The sequence below is a fragment of the Neoarius graeffei genome, chromosome 5 (genome assembly GCF_027579695.1).
Source record: "Neoarius graeffei isolate fNeoGra1 chromosome 5, fNeoGra1.pri, whole genome shotgun sequence".
Classification (NCBI taxonomy): domain Eukaryota; kingdom Metazoa; phylum Chordata; class Actinopteri; order Siluriformes; family Ariidae; genus Neoarius; species Neoarius graeffei.
In genome coordinates, this window is record NC_083573.1 from 102,274,974 (window position 1) to 102,299,422 (window position 24,449).

At 42.8% G+C, this 24,449-nt stretch overlaps 1 protein-coding gene across 1 annotated transcript in view; it reads left to right on the forward strand.

The window, feature by feature from the left end:
* The window catches only part of LOC132887199 (NACHT, LRR and PYD domains-containing protein 3-like), a 71,156-nt gene extending 47,436 nt beyond the window's left edge, over positions 1–23,720 (forward strand). Inside the window, exon 6 of the mRNA XM_060922671.1 lies at positions 23,422–23,720. Coding sequence (XP_060778654.1) covers positions 23,422–23,602 — 181 coding nt within the window. The 3' untranslated portion in view covers positions 23,603–23,720. The remainder of the gene's footprint in view (positions 1–23,421) is intronic.
* The last annotated feature ends 729 nt before the right edge of the window (positions 23,721–24,449 follow it).

The following is a 24,449-nucleotide window of genomic DNA, read 5'->3' on the forward strand; positions in this document are numbered from 1 at the left end:
GGTGTACCCCGCCTTTCGCCCGTAGTCAGCTGGGATAGGCTCCAGCTTGCCTGCGACCCTGTAGAAGGATAAAGCGGCTAGAGATAATGAGATGAGATGAGATGAGATGTGGCAGCGGGGGCGTGGTCAAGCGCCGGTCTGTGACAGGAGGGTGGAGTCGGGGAAGGTAAGTGGCAGAATCGCTACACCTGAGTGTAATTAACCTGTGTTTTGTGTGTGTTTTCCCCAGTAAACCGCGCCCTATTTAAGGAGGGAGAGTGAGAGCGGAGGGGAGCTTCCGGAGAGGAGACTACAGTGTGTGTGTGCGCGAGAGAGAATCTCTGAGTGTTGGTTGAATTGTCTTTCTGAAAAGTCCGGCAATAAAGCCTTGTATTCACCCTGATCTCTGTCCTGCCGTCCTCTGTGCTCCACCCACACGTTACTCTCGCTACAGTCATCTATCCTCATAAAGGTCAAACACGCTCGGGGAGGGGGAAAAGATAACAAAAAGTAGGCAAGTAAAACTCGAGGAGAAAAATGAATAACTAGCAAGCAAGCCTCAACTCATCTTCCCGTCGCCTTTCCGTCTCGCTCTCTGATTGGTGGAGAATATGTGAACGTTTGCGCTGATTGAATGATCAGTTAATTCTGCCCAGAGATTTAGGTCAGACACACTCTGGGGTCGCAAGGTGAAGGCTCAGCAGTCACCATCGATGCCACATATGCGTTTCAAAATTTCTTTGAAGAGAATTTACATCTGGGAACGTCAAATGATAAGCACACCTTTATTATATAGGCTATATGATACTGTCTTGTACCAGTTTAACGTCGCTTTTTTAGCCTCACGCCTATGTTAAGACCAAGGTAAGCAGAACACTAGGCCCAGCTGCAGCAGAGGGGTCATCAGGTGACATTTTCTGGTTATGTGAACTTTCGGGGAACCTAAATTATTTTCGGTGTGGGAACTGTCCAAGTTACCTAACAAAACCTTACTTTTAACGTTAGTTTCAATGTTCGCTTGCATAAGAAAAATATAGAGGGAATCGACCGGGTCGTCTACGTTGTATTCAGGCACTACTGCCACACCACAGTTAGCTTAGCCTACCTATACGAAAGTGTAACAAATCAACTGGCCTGTTGTATGCGTATAGACCTAATTGGATAGACTATCTCTGGTTATTCTGCGGACAAATTTTGTTTATTTAGAGACTTTTTTGTAGACCAAGTTAGTGCCACGTTCCGGGTGTTCCATGTTGGATGGTGAACATGTCAACTTGTGTCATTTGCCTAATTTCACGGAATGTTTATAAGGCTCTGGAGGTCTAAGTGTAGGCTATTTATCTTATGTTAACCTGATGATTATGTGCGGTTAGCTGCTACCATTTGTAGGCTTTCGGCAATAGGTGGCGTGACGCGATGCGTGCCAGTCTTTTATGTAAGTTCAAATCAATCAAATCAAATCAAGTTTATTTGTACAGCGCTTTTAACAATAAACATTGTCGCAAAGCAGCTTTACAGAATTTGAACGACTTAAAACATGAGCTAATTTTATCCCTAATCTATCCCCAATGAGCAAGCCTGTGGCGACGGTGGCAAGGAAAAACTCCCTCAGACGACATGAGGAAGAAACCTCGAGAGGAACCAGACTCAAAAGGGAACCCATCCTCATTTGGGCAACAACAGACAGCCTGACTATAATATTAACAGTTTTAACAGATATAACCCTCAACTGTCCTCATGGGGCTGTCCTTCACAGGAGTGGGGCGATAAAACTCCGACCAGACACAGGGCACCAGGATGGATCAAGCAGGTCCGAGGGGCAGAAGAGGCCAGCATCTCAATCCCAGGATCAACATGTAACTCAGAGGGACAGATGGGGGGGGGGGGGGGGGAAGAGAGAGAGAGAAAGAAAACACGTTGTTAGGTATGCCCTAAAAATGACAAGTATTAAATCTGTGTGGTAGGCTCGCAGAGACGAGAGTCTTTACATCAGGCATAACACACAATGGCATGTTAATATGGTAAAAAATATATCATGACCTGCTCTGGCTGGATGCTTGATTGGGTGATGGGAGCACACTCCTCAGCAATGATGAGATGCAGATGGGACCCTTAGGCCTGGCCAAGACAATTCAGTTACATTTCACCGGGTCTGGGACATGCGACAGAATGTCTGACGGCCGATTCCCTGCAGGCTACGATAGCCAGTCGAGGTCCCCACCGTCTCCACCAAAAGATTTCCTGTTGACTCCATGTAACTCAGAGGGACAGATTTGGGGTGGGGGGGAGAGAAAGAAAACACAGGTGGTTAGGTATGCCCAATGTCACCTGAATAAGTAGGAACAGTATACATATTGCACCGAGTACAAGCAGGGACTCTGGCAACTAACTATGACAGCATAACTAAAAGGAGAGAGCCAGAAGGTAACACAGGCATGAGGGAGCCCCGGGACATAAAGCAGCCAGCCACTACACCGTCAACAAACTCGAGTGAGCAAGCGAGTGGGGACTGACAGCATCCATACATCCCAGTTTACCAAAACACTCTATGTCTGAGGACCCTCCAGATCTACTCCTTTACCTCATAAACACCATTAACAAAAGGCTTGACTAAACAGATATGTTTTCAGCCTAGACTTAAATGCTGAGACTGTGTCTGATTTGATAAAACTCCGACCAGACACAGGGCACCAGGATGGATCAAGCAGGTCCGAGGGGCAGAAGAGGCCAGCATCTCAATCCCAGGATCAACATGTAACTCAGAGGGACAGATGGGGGGGGGGGGGAGAGAGAGAGAGAGAGAGAAAGAAAACACGTTGTTAGGTATGCCCTAAAAAGTTAATTGATTTCTTAGCTGTGGTCGTGGTTCGAACACCAGTTAAATTTTTAATCTCTATTGCCATTGCTTTTTAACATTGCATGTTTTAAGTTAATGTGGATAATGCCACATCGAGGGCCATGTAGGTATCAGACAAAAACTTTTGTTGGTTTTGGAATTATCTTTAGGGTCATTCCATGTCAATTCAACCAGGGCCCACGCACTTAGGTCTCAAAAATTTGAAAAAAAATGTGTACCTATGGTACCCCGGAGACACTCTGTACATTTGTTTTGTTAAGATCAATCCTTTTCAAGTTACAGACAGTTTTACGGAGGGAGGAGGGTGTCGATTTTGTTCATCCTCTTTTTTTTTTTTTTTTGGCCAAGTTCACAAGCCCATAGCTCAAGAACTAAACCATGTAGGAGGTTAAAATATTGTATGCTGGTACATAAATAGGAATAGTATGTAGCTGAATTGTCACATTGGGTCTGGATGATCCTGCATGGTCACATCTGTCCCTCAAAGTTGATCAAAATTTTATTGGCATTTTTGTCTGGGCTCTCTTGAGACCTTCAGAAGGCATATTTTCACTCAACATAAGCTCTTGATTTTTTTCCCCTTATTGGCACTCTCCTCCCTCCATAAAACTGTCTGTAACTTGGAAAGGATTGATCTTAACATAACAAATTTACAAAGTGTCTCCTGGGTACCATAGGTACACTTGGTTTTTTTTTTTCAGATTTTTTTGAGACCTAAGTGCGTGGGCACTGGTTGAATTGACGTGGAATGACCCTTTAATTATGTTTCATTACGTGCGTCGTGACGATGACAAATTCACTACAACCCGCCCATTTAGACCTCCAGAGGAATTAGCATGCCACTGCAGTTAACATGCTCAGCATCCAACATGGGACAACTGTAACGTTACGGTCTGGTGAAACGTTATCTGAAGGGTAACGTGAGTGTGTGTCTAACAACCTGCAGATGCTCCGTAGCCTTCATCCACCAAGTCCAATTAAACCCCTTTTATGCTTGTCGTACGCTTGCTCGTCATCCGTCAAAAGTTGATTCGGCAACACTTGACGCGTCACATGTAAAGTGAAGCGGCAGACGCGTAAGTGAAGCGGCACTCCATTCACTTTACATGGGACGCGTCAAGTGTTGCCAAATTGTATTTTGGGATTGCTCCGGTAAAACTAATCAACTTTTGCTGCATAACGAGCAAACGGCAACAATTAAACGGAAAGTATCACAAAGCGTCAAATATACTACAGATGCTTTCCAAAAAATTAGAGTATCATGGAAAAGCTTATTTCTATAATTTAGTTTAAAAAATTAAACTTGTATAGATTAAGCGTTAGTGATGTAAGTAGGCTAGGCTACGATGCAGAGTGGACATAATATAGACCCATACACCAAGTGGGATTAGTGTGTGTGAGATTGGTGTGTTACCATATGACAACCTGACAAAGGCAGAATGGTAGCAGTAATGACTCACCATAAATGCATTTACAGAGTCTTGTATCTCTGAAGGCCCTCTTCTGTCTCCCATCCTCCTTAGGCCTTTTCCCAGCCCAGTTCAGTCCAGAGGCCACTTCATTGGTCAGCAACAATGAAAGGATCCGGCGCACCCTGGACTCCAAATTGTTCCCACCAACAACTGCCAAGCGAGTCACCTGTTATAAAAATAGTGATTGTGAGTTTCAGATGGCAAGTTATTTTAAAGCTAGTAATGCACAAAAGTGCCTTTTCTTTCCACCTCAAGTCCTGCTGGTAATGCAGATTGTAGCTTCAGATTGTGAGATTGGTTACACAATGTCAGAGTAATTAATGTGGTATTGTTTGAGTGCTGATGGTATGTATGAGGGAGAATGTAGTGCCACAGACCACATGGCAAAAATACAGGGGACAAAAGTTATCTTATAATATCAGTCATTTTGCTATCTGATCTATTTTGTAGAAAAGACATGCTGTTCTCACACCTACCAACAGCGCTTGGCCAAGGCCTTTCACAAAAAGTACGTTTCATTGGTAGAACCCCCCCCACCCTAGCCCATGGCAATTTCAAATATTTCAGTTGATAATTGCTCATCTACATATGCACAAAGTATTCCAGTAAGCTTGCAAAACAAAAAAAGGTATTGTTTTAATGTAAACAATCTACTGGGGAAGTTTTGTGGGGATACTTATTGAAAATTTTACCCTATTCACCCTCAAGGACTATAAGGTTCATTCATTCAGAATGATTCCTTATATGTCTGAAAAGCTTGTCATGTTCTTGCATGTTCAACCACAACAATGACGTAGTTACCAATGCCTTGCAGGCCTCAGAAGTTTGAAGAACATCCTCTGCGCGCTCAAATGCATCGATGCTTCGGAGGGGCAACTCCAGCACGTCTGCCTGGGCCACCTGTTGTCCCACCCCCCTTACAGGTTGGCAGCACCTGCAAGACTGGCGGAACTCCTGGACTTCCTTCCGAAGTTCCCTCACTTCAGAGGAGAGCTCAGTGACCATCGCCAGCAGCTTCTGCAAGGCCACATCTGTTGATGGTATTCATCACACTTGAGTTCAAGGATTTGTACGTGTTTCATGTTCAAATAATAAAATTAAGGCTATGCAAGCAACTACAGTGCCCCTCGAAAGTATTCACACCCTTTTCAATGCTTCACCTTCTGTTACATTGCAGCCATCTCCTTGAGTCATTTGTGTTCATTTTTTTTTCTCCTCAATCCACATGAGCAGAATTAGATTATGGCACCCCTCACCTCTTCAAATATATCTTTGACACAAGTCTACATCCTACCACCTTTGTTTAATTAAATTGTTTGGACATGATGACAGATTGGGGAGAAAAGCTGAACATATTCTCGGAGACAGCTGCAATGTAACAAAAAGTGACTCATTGGAAGGGGTATGTATACTTTCCAGAGGCATTGTATATGGCCATTTACATCAAGTGGCAATCTACTGATAATATAAAGGCACAAAAGTTGCACTTGCCTTTTAAAGCCTGCCTGGCAGTGTCTCTGGTATCTGTAACAACCATGAAGAGAAAATGAATAATGCACAGTACTGAATATGGGAATTAAATATTACATGAAATATCCTCTGTTACAACAGACCTTCAGGTGAAAACTCTGGGAAGGGATGGACTGCTGGCATCTCTGCATGATGCGTTATGGCTGGGAAGTCCTCTGCGAAAGAAAGCATCGCAGAGGATTGCAGGACCAGGAGATTTGTGAACTGAGGAGAGGAGCTGGAGAGGGGCTCAAGATTGTGGTATATAGGGCTTTTATTTGGTGGGGACTGCAGGGTGGTGGATGCTGTTGCTGTATCAACAAAGAGTTAGGGGAAATGAAGGTAGCCTAATTACAAGCCATTGTACTTAAAGAAGTTTGGTGTGAATCAATCCATAGCCCTGTTAGAGATCACTGAATGCTGTCTGTAGCAAAAAGAACGGAAAAAAAATTATGCAACATAGGCCGAGTTATAAACCAATAACTATTGTTAACTGAATGGGGCATAGCGGAATGAAACTGAAAGATGCTATGCTCCATTTACTTAGTGTTAGTTGCCTTGTTCATTATTCGGTCTATATTGTATCAGTTTTTTCATTCTTTTTCCTATAAACAGCATTCAGTGACCTTCAACAACAGGGCTATGGATTGATTCACACCAAACTTCTCCTTTAAGTTTTTACACACACACACACACACACACACACACACACACACACACACACACACACACACACACACACAAATCCAGCTCGCCATACCTGGCAGTAAAACTTTTGGTGCAGCTGGATATTGATGTTTGGATGCTTTACTTCCCCAGTCAAATTCATCATTCACGTAGTTTGGATTTGGTCTAGAAGTGAAAAAAACAAGCAAAACAAAACTCAATATTCCGTTTAAAACAGTGGGAACTCTGCCAAGTACCGAAAACATGCATGGTTTTGAATTTGTAAATTTAAAGGAAACCTCTTCAATCTTCCAGAATCCTCCCCATCTGACTCCATGTCTGTTGTATCACAATGCTGCCTCAAGTACCGGTCTATGCTCCTCTGTGCTTCCTCAAATGTCCCTATAACGCAGAATTGTTATCAGATATGAGCAAGTGTTGATAACATTGACATGTTTATCAAATGTAAAATTATTTGACAATACCCACCACGGCTACAGAGGACTTTTATGGGCTGATACATGTGCCACCCACTACTTGGCTCATCCCTCCTATTGACGGCAGCCCGGAGCTTGGCAGTGTCCTTGGGAGGGTAGGGTGGCCAGAAGACTTTGTCACCCTGCACCCATGTATTGGGTACCAGTTCTGTACCCCCATTGGTGAACTGGATAATTGACCACTGGCTCATTGCTGTGATTTAGAAAGGTGGTTTGTAAGGACTAAAAAGGACACAAATAACTGAATTATGAATTTATTGATTGTTATGAATTTTATTTATTTATTTAATATACTATTTATTGATTCTTTTGATGAACTGATTGTTGAACTGATTGAGTTTTTTATGACTTATGAATTTATGAATGAACTGTATAATATACTATTTGATTCTTTTGATGAACTGATTGACAGTTAGGATATTTACTTCGTATGAAGTAGGGGAATGGCAATGAAATCGGTTTTATCAGGGTAAAGTATTTTTTTTTTTTTTAAATCAAGTCCAACTTTACCACACTGACACTCTTGCTCAGCCCTGACACTTTATACAGCCCTATTGTCGAGGAAGGAAAGGGATACAGGAAGTAGGAGTCCTTCTTTCTAAAGGTTCGGAAAATTACGAAAGTCTCACAAGCTACCCTGACAATGTTTTCAACAATCCCAATGTCCTCAAGAATTTGTATGCCATTGTCTCCACAGTTGATTGTTAAGGTGAACTTTTCAGTGACAACCTTACGGTACTGATCCCCATGCTCTAAGTGAGGCACCACTGGACCATCATAGTGATGATGCATGTACTTGTGGCTGTTCTGGTTTGAGTCTGTCTCTGTGGGCATCTCTGAAAGCCTCTTAACGACTTGCTGCAAAGGCAGGTGAGGCTTGTGTAACAGGCTCTTCAAGTGGCCTAAATAGTTTTCATAAGGAAAACATGCAATGTTGTCTAGGGGACCAAAGACCTTGTATTCTGCTGCCAGGTGTGTCAACCCATGGACATTATAAGTGATTTCAGTTTTCCCGTACAGTTGCCCAAAGTGATTGACGAATGAAATAAGCAATTCATTAGCACAGTCTATCATGCTCTCAGCTGTTCCTGGTGACAGAAGGAGGTGCATCGCCACAGAAAACAACAAAAAGTTGTACATCTCTATGGGTATGCTATTGTTAAGAACTACGGGGCCAGCATATAGCATCAAGTACCGCAGTTCAGTTGCCTTCCACCTATCGATCTCTGAGAGGGCCCTGGGCTTGCGACTGAACTCAGTTGGGGTGTAGGGACTCAGTTGGCAGAGTTTATCAGAGATTTCTGTAATCGTGCGGCTACCCAACCTATTTTTCAGTGACTTCCCTTTTATCCAGATATTCAGCAGTTTTCTGGTTACTCCGAGACAACATGAATGCATGTAGTCTGAGGGAAACATTGTTACCATTTTCACCACAGAAGCTAGGGGAGACAGTGTTTGATTTAAGTGGTGGTCCTCATCAACCATTGAGTTGAAGTCTTCATCAGTTCTCAGTTTCGCATTAACTTCCGGGAAGACCATTTTGCCTTGCCATTCACCCACTTGAACACACTTATCACAGCCAGAGTAACCATTGTGGCTCTTTATGTTTTTGAGAAAGGCTCGGGCAGGGGCATCACACACAAACGAACCAACTTTAATCAGTATCTGCCGTCCATTGTGCCAAATACCTTTCTCTAGGATCTCTTTCAGCTCTGCTATGAATGGCCCCAAATACTCAAACACACTTTTTGGCTTACCAGCACCACAAAAGAGGCCCACAAGAAATGGCGACCTGGTAGGATCCACATTCACTGTGGCAAGAATTGGCCAGAATTGCAGTTTACTACTCTTAAACAGTGGCAGTCCATCCACATTGAACTGCAGCCACAAAGTGTTACCAGAGAAGGTCAAAGCTTTTAGTCTTGACATCAGCCCTGTGGCTAGCCCACAATGGTGATATTCCCCACCTTCCATCTCCTGAGTTGGTACTTCAGCTCGCGTCCTAAGAACTGTCCGAGCATCTTTGGGCAATTTTGGGTGAAACACGCGCAAAATGCTCAAAAGTGCAGTCAGAGCCACTAGAGAGACTGAAAATTTTGAAGCCCAATACCTCAAACTAATCAACAAAAACTCAAGGCTGGGTTCCTCCTCATGTTCTGAATCTGAGTCATTATCATTTACAGTGTCCATTGGCTCATGGGTCTCGTTATCGAGTGAATTTGGCTCATTTTCCCAATCCTCACATGGGTACATCCTCTGTACCTGGGCCAGAGGCTGACAAACCTGACTGTATTTCTACACTCTGGCAATCAGTATGTTTTATTATGATTGTGCTGCCTTGCATATTTGAACCTCTAAATTTCTCCTCAAAGGTCTGTAATATCTCAGCTTCTGTGGCCTTAAGCTGTGACCTAATTTTGCGCCTCTTTGACCAGCGTGAAGCCATTGTGGAAGTGGTGTACCAATTCAGAAAAGGCACTTGCTTACTTGACAAACAATGAATTTTCTGGGGAAAGAGGGGGGAAAAAAGGGAGAGTACAGTGTTAGCAAACAGCATTTCACTCCTTGTTCAGCAAAGCATATGATAACAGTATGTTAAATTATCTGTATGAGAAACAGTTGGGCACCTAATATTTTTAGACTATTACTTTAATTTCATTTTCTATTACTTTCTGCTGTTTTTAGAACATAATGTTATGTGAATTGTTTGCACAGACAGTAGCATAACATTACTGTGATAATGTCCATAATACTTGTAATAGGCTACGAGTTCATTTCTGGCTAGCTGCTGAGCTATCGGCCCGGACCTTTAGCTCAGCGGCTTCGCACCGATGCTCTCAAGCCGGACAGAGGGACGTTGATTAGAAGGTCGCGAGTTCGAGCGAACTGTCGCAGGAGGACCTCGGTCACACATGCAGTGTTTCATTCAAAATCGACATTCCGCCTTGATCGCTGATCCTAGGTAAAGGGACTAAGATCTACATTGCAGTGCAACACAATTGTATTAAGTGGGCAATGTGTTAAGTGTTAAGTGTTACAGCCAGGGCCGTAACTACCATTGAGGACACCGAGGTCATGTCCTTGGCATTTTTTTCCCACGGTATTTTTTTTTTTCACTCAGAAATGTGAAATTAATACATGATGAAAATCGTTCTGACTTTGATTGGTGGAAAATTCTAAATTCAGCTTGCATCCCCCTGTTCTCATTTGTTTGTCTAAAAATAGTCCACATCAGTGGCGGCTGGCCCATAGGGGGCGCTCGGGCGCCGCCCTCCCAGATGTGGAGGAAAAAATATATATATATATTTTACAAATTTTATATTTTATATATCAGTGTCAGTTTGACTTAACAGTGTGTGCCTACATGCAATTTTAATTATTTAAACAACATTTTCACCAACTGACTCTTATTCAACAGTGAATTTCAACCGAAAGACTCGGATCATTTCTCTTCTTGGGCGCTCGTCAAAGCGCCTCAGAAGTGCAGTGAAATAGCTAATTGTGTATGGTTGCTAGGGAAAAATAATAAATATTTGGCCAATCGGCATCGCCGAATTTAATGGTTTTGGGGCGCTGGAAATTTCGCCCCTGCTACAAAAAATGTATCTCTCTCTCTGGTTAGAGGTGATGTTCAAAACTAGATTTTTGGTTCATACTGGACAATAATCACATCTTTCTTGTCATAGTTTGTATTCACAACAAGAGTGTCAACACTGTTTCACTCCCCCCCTCTCGTTTCACAGACACCTAGCTCAGAACACACACACCATTTCATAGTCACACTCACAAGAAATACACTCACCTTAGAATCAGACACACACACAACCTCTCTCTCTATTTTCATACAGTCACTCAGTCCCCCTCTCTCTCACACATTCTCACACACACACACACACACACACACACACACACACACACACACACACACACACACACTCTGTTGATTTGCATAGATTCAGCTGAAATCATACCCTTGCTGTAAACTTCTCTCAAGAACTTGAGTATTGTATTTGATACCGTTCCTTTCCTATATTAGGTTCCATAAATGGAGCCTAATATAGCTGTAAATTATTAATTTACTTTATCTGTGAAACTGCTGATTTTGAGAAGGAAATTAAATGATTGTGGAATTGTCATTTTCTGACTGTTGATTTGAATGCTTATACTGGACTAGGCAGGGAAATCTATTGGCACACCAGCCCCAACAAGAATTTTTTTCACCAGCCGCCACTGGTCCACATAATCATTTTTAAACGAAGCTGAAATATCCGACATTGGAAACATTTCATATTCGGCAGCCTCGCGATAGTCAGCTAAGCACCACGGGATATACAAGAGCTGAGAAGTGTTCTCATCAAGGTCCGACTCCGCAGCCAGTCAGTTTGTCAATTAGTCGTGGAATCTGAAAATTGACATAAGATGAAGAAGTCTACTACACTAAAACAAACCAAACTCAGCTCTGGAAAGTCAACAAGTGAGAGAAAAAGAAAGAGGGAAGAAGGGGAGTTAATTTTGCCAGTCACTGACAGTTATGTGCCGGAATGCTTATGATCATTAACAGTGCAATTTTAATTAGCATTTCAAGCAACAACAGTCGAAGCCACTTAGCGAGATAGGATTTTCGTTTTCCAGGCGGCACAAACTCTTTTATTCTCTCTCGTCTCGATTTGATTTGGTGCGTTTCAGATCAGAAAAGGCTGGACAGTCGTGACCTGTTGTTTATGAAGTTATTGGGTGCTGACGAGACTTGAGCTATTTTGCTAACTTACCAGACTATAGGCTAACGTGAACACAAGACACTATTGTTTTGATCATTGGTTGTATTTTCGAACAGAAATGAAAACGGGTAGCAAACTTATGTTCACATTTTATTTACAACATGATGTACCACCTCTGACTGCTTTCTGTCAATCATGAGCCCAGCCGCGTTCACAGCTCCTCCTCCGATCACCAATAATAATAGTAGTAATAATGATGATGGTAATAATAATAATAATAATCTTTTAAAATCAAATAGAGGACACTGGAGAGGGTGAGGATCAGCGAGTTGAAGAGAGAGAGAGCCAGGAGAGGAAGAGAAGGGAAGAGCAGACACTCACACTCTCTCACTCACACTCACTCTCACACACACACAAAATACTTTTGTGATCGTGCAGTTTTGAAATTGTTAAAATAAACATGTTCACCTACCGGTACATGTTCATCTCCTTGTTGGGCTTGTGATTTTGACTCGTTTCCAAAATGTATGAAAAGTCACCATATTAGGACGTTTTTTTTTTTTTGGCAAATAAGATGTATCGCAATGTTTGACCTCAGTATTTGAAAAATCCTGGTTACTGCCCTGGTTACAGCAACTATGACACCAGTGAAGTCATTGAGCTAACTAGAACCTGCAGTTTATCAAGCTTGCTAGCAGGCTAGCCTACTTGACAGCTTGCGTTGCTGATCGGAGTTGATCGGAGGAAATCGGCCGTGACAGCACGCTGTGGCAGTCTATGTATCGCGTGAACTATACATTGAAACATCCCCCTCATTGCTGACCAGCCAATCCGCAGTCTGGGAAGACAATATACATCCAGTCTCTCAGACAAGTCGATGGGGAGGACCATTCTGCAGCAGCTATCAGCAGGCCTGGAGAAGATCGACACCAGCCAGTTGCCCGGAAAGTACAAGGTGTGGTGTTACCACTTTACCTTGTACCCAAGAGTAATGTGGCCGCTGAAGCTCTGCGAGGTCACCACCTCAGCTGTAACTCGGATGGAGACAAAAGCCAATGCCTTCATCCGTAAATGGCTGGGGCTCCCAAAGTGCTTTTCAGCAACAGGTCTGTATGGATGGAATGCACTCCAACTGCCCCTGAAGTCCATCACCCTTGGGTATAGGCAGGAGAAGGCAAGGCTTGTAATGGAGTTGAGGGAGTCTTCCGATGCAGCGGTGAAGGACCAGTGGGCACGGGTTAAGACGGGGAGGAAGTGGAAGGTGGAGGAGGAGGTGCAGAGGGTAGTAAGCAGGATACAACACCAGGAAGTGGTTGGCATGGTCCAGCTAGGGAGGGCAGGCCTTGGATGGAGGGAGCCACCCCGTGTGTGGTCCAGAGCAAGTAAGAAGGAGAGGAAGGACCTGGTGGCTGCTGAGATGGCCAGGATGGAGCAGGAGGAGCTCAAAGTCAAGGCCATCGCTCAGGGCCAGCAGGGCCGTTGGACAACATGGGAGGGGATGACGAGAAAAACTGTCAGCTGGGCGGATCTCTGGAAGACTCCACAGGCCCGCCTTAGTTTCTTAATCCGAGCAACGTATGACACCTTACCCTGCCCTCGTAACTTGCATCAGTGGCTGGGGACAGAACAAGCCTGTGACCTATGTGGTACCAACAACGCTTCGTTACAACATGTCCTGTCAGGATGCAGGACAGCTCTGACACAGGGGAGGTTGAGATGGCGTCACGATCAGATCCTCCGAAAGCTGGCCGAGATCGTGGAAACAGCAAGGCGTGAGACGAGCAGAGAAGAGACAGCGGGAGCCCAACATCGCATCCACTTCCTCAGGCAGGGAGAACTGCCAGCCGGATTAGGAAGGATACTACCATCAAAGCTCCTCAATCAAGGTGCAGGGTGGAGGCTGGCAGTGGACGTGGGCAGGCAACTTCAATTTCCCCAAGAGATCTGCAGCACCTCCCTACGACCTGACATGGTATTGTGGACCACAGTGGAGAGAAAAGCACTGTTGGTAGAGTTGACTGTGCCATGGGAAGAGGGCAAAGTACTCTGACCTACTGGTAGAGTGCAGGGAAGCCGGATGGAGTACGAGGCTATACCCTGTGGAGGTAGGGGTAAGAGGCTTTGTGGCAGACTCGACAACCCGGCTGCTGAGAGACTTAGGCCTGCGTGGCACCAGTTTGCAGAGGGCCATCAGGGGGCTATCTGAGGAGGCAGAGAAGGCAAGTTTTTGGCTCTGGCTGAGACGGAGGGATGTAGTGTGGGGAGCAGGTACGATTTAAGAATGCTAGCTGCAAGGGGTGGCAGGGAGACGTCCCTGTTCACTGCCCCGCCACCAGGAGATGTTCTGGGGTAAGGGGCGATACATGTATGAGCGGTGGTCCCCAGCTGACGACCCTGCAGCTAGCAAACAAGGCACCGGTGGAGGTGCTGCATGCCAAAAGGCAGTGCAGGAGAACACCTACCTGTATAAAGACAAGAACTATGTGTAAGGATTAAATGCTGAAAGTGCTGCTTACCTGTAATTGATCCCGGATCCGAGAACGGGTGCCTGTGCGCCGCTGCCGGTCTTTGTTTCACGCTGTCCCCTGTCCCGTTCAACAATGATCGATGACTTTTTTCAATCATCTTTCCCGGTCAACTATATATCGATGGCTTTTCGACCATATGTGATTTCCCGGTCAACACAAAATCAATGACTTTTCAACATGACTGTTATCACCCGGTAAACCAAATATCAATTGTACATCAATCATAATAAGGACGACTATGAATCAATGTTGTTTCAATATCACTGCTGTCAACTTTATTTTAGGTCAGGTTACATCGGTTTAACAATGGTGATTCAACATCTATTTTGCATCAAGATTTCAATGTCGACCATTCTGATGATTCAGATGGAAAATCAATATCTATTCAATGTCAGCTTGCTATCTGGGAATGTACCATGGCTCAGAGGAGTTCTTAGAATCCATCCACAATGTTGCCAATTGTCTACACACACCTAGTAGCACACAGTGCATGTAGTCAGGAACCATCCCACTGATGACATCAAACTTTGGTAAATCTGCAAGAGCAGATGGGCCCTTAATGCCCAATATTGTCTTACCATCTCTTTTTCAGCAATCTTCCCTTTTTCCCTTGTGGTTTGATGGTTTCTGTCACACGGCTTTTCTTGTAAACATGTATAAACCTTTGAGTTTCCTTGTCCTCTCCTCATTTGGACACCAGGGTGAAGGCAAGCTCCACAGCCATATTTACCATTAAACTGTTTTAAGTTTTGTATCAATGGCCTTGCCACAGCATCACACACACAACACAAAGGATGTACCCTCACACACCTCAATGACTGGTCATTGGGGTGCTTCCACTGAAATCCATCTCTGGAGAGATTTGTGCATTCTTTAACAAAAGGTTGAAAAAAGCAGCTCATCTCTGGCTTCTTTGAGCCAAACCATAGAGCACACAATAGTATGTGCTTATCCCTACTCTTGGGTGGTATTTCATTCACACAGCACAGTATTGGCCAAACATTAAATTTGGATGAACGAAACACTGGCACACAATCACTGTTGAATGTTAGGGTTAGAAAATCCTCCTCACTTTCAGACCTCAAGATCTGATAGAGGGTGCCATCATACATATCCTTTATTCCAATCCTGTTGCTATTATTGGCCTGAAAACAGATGTCATGCATTCCCTGGTTCTCAAGGATATCTTGGATTTGGTATGTCAGTGGAATACTTAGAAAGTAATTCAAATCATGTAGGCTTTGTTTGACAGTTATGGATGAATAACACTTCACACATGTGAGTGTTTCATCCTGTGCCTGTGGCATGCCAAGATAATTGGTGCAAACACTGCAATAATGATGACACTCAAATTGATCTATGATGCCAGACAGAGGTTTGTCTAAAAAATACTTGCTTAAGGGAATTGCACTTTTTCCAGCAGAAACCAGTTTCAAAAGTTTGAGCAGGTCAGCCATTAGAACACTGGTTGTGTTGTGTTTGAGGGCAAAGGACAGAATGGAGATGAAGCTCTGCTCTTCTGTCAATCCATGGGAAAAGATATCCTAGAATAACAGGAAATAATTAAATGTTAACTTACTACAATTATATAATCTTATTAAGAGTTATGGAGTGATTACTTGCACTATTTGTCTTACCTGTGTTAGTGTGAAAGGCTATCCTCTCTGCTCTGAGTTGTCTTTCACAGGCATCTTCCCCGTTTCCCTGGGAAGGACAAACCGACAAAAACTTCAGGACAATAAAACAAACAGATACACAGAGAGCAAATGGCAGGTGGAAGAATACTGTTCAGCTTAGGTATGCCTCACCTGTGCCAGTGTGAAGAGCTCCATCCTCAGATCCTCTGTTTGGCTGGTATGCTCACCAGTTTCCTAAGAAAGACAAACAATTAAAATAGGTAGCGAACGTTGTGTGAGAATGTGTGTGGGGGGTGGGCATACATTGCAGTTAACCTGTTATGGGGTGATTTATTTGAGCTATTTGTCTCACTTGTACCAGTGTGGAAGGATCCTCTCTCTGATTATCTCTTTCCCAGTTATCCTCACTATTATCCTAGGAGGAAAAAAAATGACAAAACTTCACAATTGGGGGGGGGGGGGGGGGGGGGTTTCGTAATATTGTCTTCTCTTACTTGTGATAGGCCAAAAGGCTGTGCTCTGAGTTCTTGTCTTTCACAGGCATCTTCACCGTTTCCCTGGGAAGGACAAACCAACAAAAACCTCAGGACAATAAAACAATCAGATATACAGAGAGCAAATGGTAGGTGGAAGAATACTGTTCAGCTTAGGTATGCCTCACCTGTGCCAATGTGAAGGGCTCCATCCTCAAATCCTTTTGGCTGGTATGCTCACCGGTTTCCTAAAACAATCAAAATAGGTAGCAAAAGTGTGACTGTGTGTGGCGGGGGGGATGGGGTGTTATGGGGTGATTATTTGAGCTATTTGTCTTACCTGTGCCAGTGTGGAATGTTTGTCTCTCTATCTCTTTCCCAGTTATCCTCAGTATTATCCTAAAGGAGGAAAAAAAACAATAAAATGTCATAATTAAGGAGAGAGAGAGAGAGAGATTGTAGCCTTGTCTTACCAGTGACAAAGTGAAAGGCTCTGCTCTTAACTCCTGCCTTTTGGTGGCATACTTGCTGTTCTTCCGAAGAACAAACCATATTTTTCATTTCATGGATCACAAAGTGTGACAAAACAGGTTGGAGATCATGCAAAATTAGTGTTGGCTGCTGTTGGCTGAAACACCAGATTAAGGGTTGATTCACTTTGGATCCCTTTAAGTGTGCATGTAGTTACAGGGGAAAGTTAAAACAGTGATAGTAAGTGTAAGCTACATAAATTAGAAGTTATAAAAACTGAATGCTCATAATGGTATACATTAATAAATAATGCTGCAGATCATGGTTTAAGTACAACTAAGGTAGGCCTACACAGTGGGGTTACAGCGTAGGCTTAACATTCAAGTCCATACGGGTGGTTTACATGTTTGTTAAGGAGTGTAATTGCTGTGGGGAAATGTTTCTCTTTAAGCCAGGAAACTATTACACCACTTGTCATATCTCAAAATGGTTAATGGGTGCACAGTGTCTTTTTATAGATTTAATGACCCTGGCCCTCCATTGGTTAATGTGGGAAGAGCAGAGCAGTCCCAGATATGGTTTATTTAAGTGAGCTAGCAGTAATGTATTATGCTACAAATTGTAGACAGTAGGCCTAACCCATGATCTGACAACCAAAAACGCCAGGTGGGTACTTACATATTGCTGGGCATGGTGTTTGCACATGTTGGACAGAGTGTCTTGGATTTTCCTGATAAAGTGAGAAGTAGAAAAAATAAATAGAATTATCCTATAGCCTGCATTACAGGAATAAAAGTTAGGCATTTTGGTGTTATTTCTAACCATTTTCTGAAACTATTCAAGAAAAAGGAGTTGTAATAATAGTGGTAATTTTTAATAAGAAATTGCATTAAAAAATGGAAGCCTATAATAAATTATCCCAGTATACGCCAGTATATCAACAGTTACACAAACCTTTTTTTCCATCGTAATAAGGTGCGGCGAGGAATATTTTCTTTTAGCCATTCATTTTCTTCGCAGTGCTTTCTTTTCAACATAATGAAAAACAGTGAATCATGCGATTGCCAGCCTCGCGCTCAAACCTGCTCCCCGCCTCTCTGGAAACATCGTGAGATCTCCATCTTCCAGTGATACACCTGTTACGTTTGAATTACAACGCAAGCTGTGGAGTCAGGGGAAGCAAAGCGTGAGCTAGCGCGAGCGAGCCTGCTAGAAGAAGACCTCGCTATCATGGAAGAAACAAGAGGTAAGGAGTTTAATAAATATTTTGTCATGTCGTATTTTGCATTCATTCACATGTGGTCGGTTTTTAAGCAAGACCACGATGGCTGCTTGACCAATATGCCAGTACCGCTAGCAAAGAAAGTTTATGAAGGGCTTCATCATTTCTGCCACTGACTTGATCATTAGCTTATGATATTGTAGTCAAGTAGAACTCTGAGACTGGAACCTTTTATTCACCTACTAGTGCTTGATAAAAGGGAAAGTTGTTGATTTTCGGGGTACACAGACTGACAGTGCCAAAAAGAACACACAGTTCACAAGCTGCACGCCAAGAGCAGAGAAGCAAACTTGCTTGTAGCGAGACTTCTCTATCACATCGACGATAGCTAATTACCTCTGTTGCTAACTAACAATAACCACATTTGCGCTTACTTATAGAATATGAGTTGATAATTATGTCTTGTATAATTTAAAGCAGCAAGTGAGCAAAAGCACCAACTTCTGCTACTGACTGAAGGACCTTGACTGCACCTAGGGGACTCCCTAAAGTGAACTTGCTGGACCTTTCAGTTGCCATTTCTAAAAAATAGCAAAGAAATAATAGGTAGTAGTACTGCACTAGGCTAACTCTGGCGGTTCACACATTAATTAGGTTAGAAATCACTTAAAAGTTCACTTAACTTCTGAGTCAATTTTTCGACTCAGTATGTTGAAATAATGCATTTCCACATCTAAAAATTTGCACTGGCAATCTAGTAATACAGGTGTGTTTGCTATAAGTCAGACCATCACACAAAGCAACCATGAAAATAAGGTCTCTTGGCAGTAATAAGTATTTTAGTCTGCTGGTTAGATAGGGTCAGAGTGCCACCCCCCCACCTCCCAATGAAAACTTTTTTTTTTTCATGTTCTGCCCATGCTGAATGTAGATGTAACGGTGAACATTTTACGCACAGTTACCGTTTTCAGCCATGCCCATTCAAAACAACTGTTTTTAAAGCCATTTCATCAATTTGAAAGGTATGGGTGTGAATGTGGCGTTACGGGATAATGTAAGTATGTATCAGTCTCCTTATCCTTTCATCCTTTCTTAATTCTTTTAGTGTCAGAAAAGCCGACTCGGAAGTTTGCTGTGGTACAGTGGTCGGAAGGAGACGACGATGGCAAGTTAAGTGATGTAAAAACTGATGCCATCATAGGCTACGATGACACAAAAATGGGCCCTGATGGGCTTCCTTTAAGCCCGTATCAGGCTTCAATTGAGTGGCAGCGTGGGAAGAGGCCACCAGGAGGTTATCCCCATTATGCAGCTAATGTGAAATTTGTGAATGGTAAGATACAGCCTAGTATTTAATCAGTCGGTTTAAATACACATTATTCTCGTTAATATACCATAATAGACATTTGTCATTGCACCCATGAGAAAATTCAGTCATGGAAGCAAGGTTTGCGCTACAGTTTGTCATAGTGTCATCATAAAGTGATGTTGTATCTTCATTTGGTGTGTGACAATGTCTTCTGTAGGTTCTCGTTATGAGGCTACACGAAAATTGAATGAGTTAATGAAAACCAATAAACCAGCCCCTCTAACAAAGAGGATCTCTGTGCCCCCCCCCCCCCCCCCCCCCCCCAAAGTATGGGGAAGAATCAGACGACACAGACATTGAAGACATTGAAGTTCCTCAACAACCAGAGAAGGTAGTGTGAATTTGCCATCATCTTATATTGATCATATCATTACAGTGTTATGGGACAGGGCCACCTCCAGCAGGGGTATGAGTCAATTTACACATTTGCACTTTAAAGCTATGCACATATACATGTTGTGTGTTAGTGGCACACTTCACACTCCCCATCACTCCATTGAAGTTTTTCAAAGCTGATGTGGATGTGCATCCTTGATTCACAAGAAAGTTATTGATTCTGTTGTGCATGTTGCAATTATAACAGCAGCCTCTATTTAACTAATTCTAGCTTCCTTTTTTGACCACCAGAGGTTAAAAGTCTCTCAGGTTGATCCTGCAAAGGAGTTTCTGAAGATGTGTGGTGGGGGACCAGAAACTTCATCAAACGAGCTCAATGAACTGAAAAAAAACTGTCTCTGCATTGAACCAGAAAAACAAGGACTTGGAGAAAGAATGCCAAAAGTGGAAAGACTTGGTTCTTCAAGGTATAAATTATTTATTGAGTACCAGTTGTAGAACCTTTTTACTTAAGGACCAGTGATGATGGCTAATTCTGCTTACCTGTATTTTTTTCTGTCATTGTGTGAAGATGTGCCAGGACTAATTTTTGGCATGAAGAAGGATTATATGTCAGCCTGCCTCTCCCAGGATGCCCGGGTCAGAGAGCTACCCTTCATCACCATCTCTCCCCTATTTCACTCAGTCCACCTCCAGCCCCTCACCTGCTGTTTCAATGCAGTCTAGTTCACCTTCAGCCAGCTCCCAGTCATCAAAGATTTTAGAAATTAATACATCATACAGAATTGTCTAACAGGCATGCTTATGAGTTTAGCAGATATACTTTATTTATCCAACTATAGCAGTAAGTTTCTGTTGTGCGGTACAGAAGAACTACAGAAAATGAAATTGAATAATTAACACATTGGCACACAGTCTAAGATTGGAAATTTTTCTATGGCTCCAAAGTATGTCTTAATATGTGCACTTACCTTGTGTCCTTCTCAGATGGCGATTGATGCTGGGAGTGGAGACAGGGATACAACTAGCTCTTTGCCATCAAAGATGATGTGTCTTAATGAATATCATTTTATATAGATGGTCAGACATGTTGTAATGTGTAGGGCGATTGTGTATGCACACGCACCTGTATGTGTTTTCGTACTGTGCCCAGTATCAACACATTAATATAACACAACCAGGCTGTGGTAGTGGGAGCCCTGTTTAAAGGCCAATATAATTGTGATTTCATATACAAAATAAGTGTTATAATCCTTTAACACCTTTTTTCCATGTGTCCTTTTAAGGTTGAGATCTTTCGTAGCAGTGGAGTAATGGTGGACAAACTCGCCTGGGCATATGCAGTCAATGCAAATTCAGCTACCACATTCGTGAGACACCTGCTAACAGCGGTATTCCCCACTGAAGTGCTTCTAGTCAGTAATCTTCGGGGGACCAACAAGGGGAAGGGAGAGGCTCGTCTCCCCCTTGAGAAGACCAAAGTTGATGCCATCTACAGTACGTTCAGTATTATCAATAGTTATGACAATCATCTCTGCTACTGTGAATGTCAAGTGTAGTCTACTAACTTTTCCATTCTTTGGGTTTGTTTGTTGCAGATGCAACTCTGGAGAGATGGCCAGGTACCCCTCTGTCCCTGATAGGGAGCAGCATCAATGCGAAGATCACAGAGATGCGTAATAAAGTTAAGCAACAGCAATGAGAACATTGAAATTCATGTTTTGTTCTTAATATCACATTTCAGTTCATAAATATAGTATATGGTTATGTACAGTATGGATGTGTTCATTATGCCACTGTTGGCACTTTGTGGCACTTTATCTCCTAAATTGTGGGAATGGCAGAAGGCTGCAATGTCTGTATATTATGTACAGTTATGTACAGTAAGGATGTGTTCATCATTCCACTGTTTTTCAAAATGGCACTTTATCTCTAAATTGTGGGGAATGGCAGAAGGCTGCAATGTGTGCCATTAATGTTGAAAATAAATTCTTTTTCATGAACTATGTGCCTACCCATCACTTTTTTGATAGGATCAGTAGTACTAGTGCAAGTGAACTACTCTTTGTCAGTAGAGGTTTCAAATAAGTGTGGTTGAAATCCCTGTGTATTACTCTTATGAAATCTCACAATAATACTTATACAAAGCATACACTGTACATATAAAAAGCATATATGCTATGTGACACAAACATGTATGAAAATGAGTGTGTACATATATATTGCATATATATAATGTTCTGTACATATATCAAAATCTTATCAAAACCATATAAAGACTGCACAGTTTTTGTATCCATTGTATGTGTGTTAGGTACACAAATCTGCCTGTAATGGTGGTTTATCATATAGGAATAACACTAACACTCATGAAAAACATACACTTCACATATAAGAAACATGTATGCTATGTGAGACCAACATGTATGGAAATGAGTGTGTACATATATATTACATATACATACTTTTTATTTCACATATAAAAATCGTATCAATACCATACAAAGACTGCATTGTTTTTATATACATTGCATGTGTTTTACATGCATAAATCCGTCTGTAATGGTGTGTTATCATATATGAATAAGACAAAAGCTTTATCTGACATATTCTAAACTTTACATGTCTCATATACTGGAAGTATATGTCACCATATAACTTAGTCAATTCATGTATGTGTGCTTTATTCATACATGAGGGAAATGAGAAATGGGCCACTTTTGTGATGTGTCATATAAGATATGTATAGCCATATATGTTTCTGGCAGTAGAGGTTTTGTGTAAGACTTTTGTATTCATCCTTTTAGAAGTTTTATGTATTTCTTTTTCGTATGGGGTGTGGGAGAGAGAGTACTCGTGTGTGTGTGTGTGTGTGTGTGTGTGTGTGTGTGTGTGTGTGTGTGTGTGTGTGTGTGTGAGAGAGAGAGAGTTGTGTGTATGAGAGAGAGAGTTGTGTGTGTGTGTGTGAGAGAGAGAGTAGTGTGTGTGTCAGAGTAATGTGTGTGTGTGTGTGTGTGTGTGTGTGAGAGAGAGGGAGAGAGAGTACTGTGTGTTTAGTTTGTCGAAACTTGAACACAGGTCAGAGTGGAGTGTTTGTCGGCCGCTTGCTCTCACACGTGTGTGTTCTGTCCATGAGCTAATGGTGTGATAATAAATTGTAGCTGAGAGATTGTGGAGTGCAGAAAGACGTCGCTGCTCCTGTAAATGTGCTGATGTGGCGTCCTGTCCTCTGATTTCTGTGTGTGAGAGAAACACACTCTCATTTCTGTTCCATGCTAAAGTTTAGCTGGATTATGGCTGTATTTGTGTGTTTGAGATCAGTGTTCTGATATTTCATCATTTCTCTTCCAGTCTGTGTGAGTGTAATCTGAGAGAGGAAAGCTGTAGAGTTCTGTCCTCAGTTCTCAGCTCAAACTCCTCCAGACTGAGAGAACTGAACCTGAGTTACAATAACCTGCAGGATTCAGGAGTGAAGCTGCTCTCTGCTGGACTGGAGAATCCACACTGTACACTGGAGACACTGAGGTACACACACACACACACACACACACACACACACACACACACACACACACACACACACACACACACACACACACAATAAGTGTACTGTATATAAAGACTGTGTGTGTTGTGTAGTAAAGCTGAGTGATTTATGCTGTAACTGTGAGATGTTTCTCTCTACAGGTTGTGTAACTGCAGTATTACAGGTGAAGGTTGTGCTGCTCTGGTTTCAGCTCTGAGGTCAAATCCCTCATCACACCTGAGAGAACTGAATCTGAACTGGAATAATCCAGGAGAATCAGGAGTGAAGCTGCTCTCTGATCTACTGAAGGATCCACACTGTACACTGGAGATACTACAGTGAGTTACTGACTGTCTCTTCTCACACACACACACACACACACACACACACACACACACACACACACACGCGTTTCATGTTCCATCTTCTCCACAGTAAACTCAATCACTGTTTCTCAAAATGTGCTCCATGAGCGACCCCCCCCCGCTGCTCTGCGAGTTCATGTGGTAAAATATCACGTTTTATCAGTGTTTCTCAAATCGCTGATGTGATTCCAATCACAACCATTACATATCCTTCATGGAGGATATTATCAGCAAAGGTGATGCAGAGCCAGCACCTAAGACTTCAGAGGGAGAAACTGTGTGGTACATCCCACATCATGGGGTGTACCACCCAAGGAAGCCGGACAAATTGAGAGTTGTTTTTGATTGCTCTGCAAAATTCCATGGCGTCTCTCTCAACGATACACTGCTAACAGGTCCTGACCTCATCAATCCTCTAGTCGGCGTTCTTTGTCGATTTAGAAAGGAAGCAGTTGCTGTGACCTGCGACATCGAGAGAATGTTTCACCAGTTTTATGTCTCACCAGAAATCCGCAACTACTTCAGATTCCTTTGGTGGGAGGGTGGAGACTTGAAAGCTGAGCCAAAAGAATATAGGATGACGGTTCATCTATTTGGCGCTGCTTCCTCCCCAGGATGCGCCAACTTTAGTCTGAAGTATCTAGCCCAGCAACACAAGGTAGAGCAACCTGCTGCATCAGCATTCATAGAGAAGAATTTTTACGTGGATGATGGCTTAACCAGCATGGCAACAGTTGAGGAGGCTAAAGAACTGATTGTTAAAACTCAAGAACTGTGCAAAGGTGCAGGTTTACGCCTGCATAAGTTCAGCTCAAACCAAATGG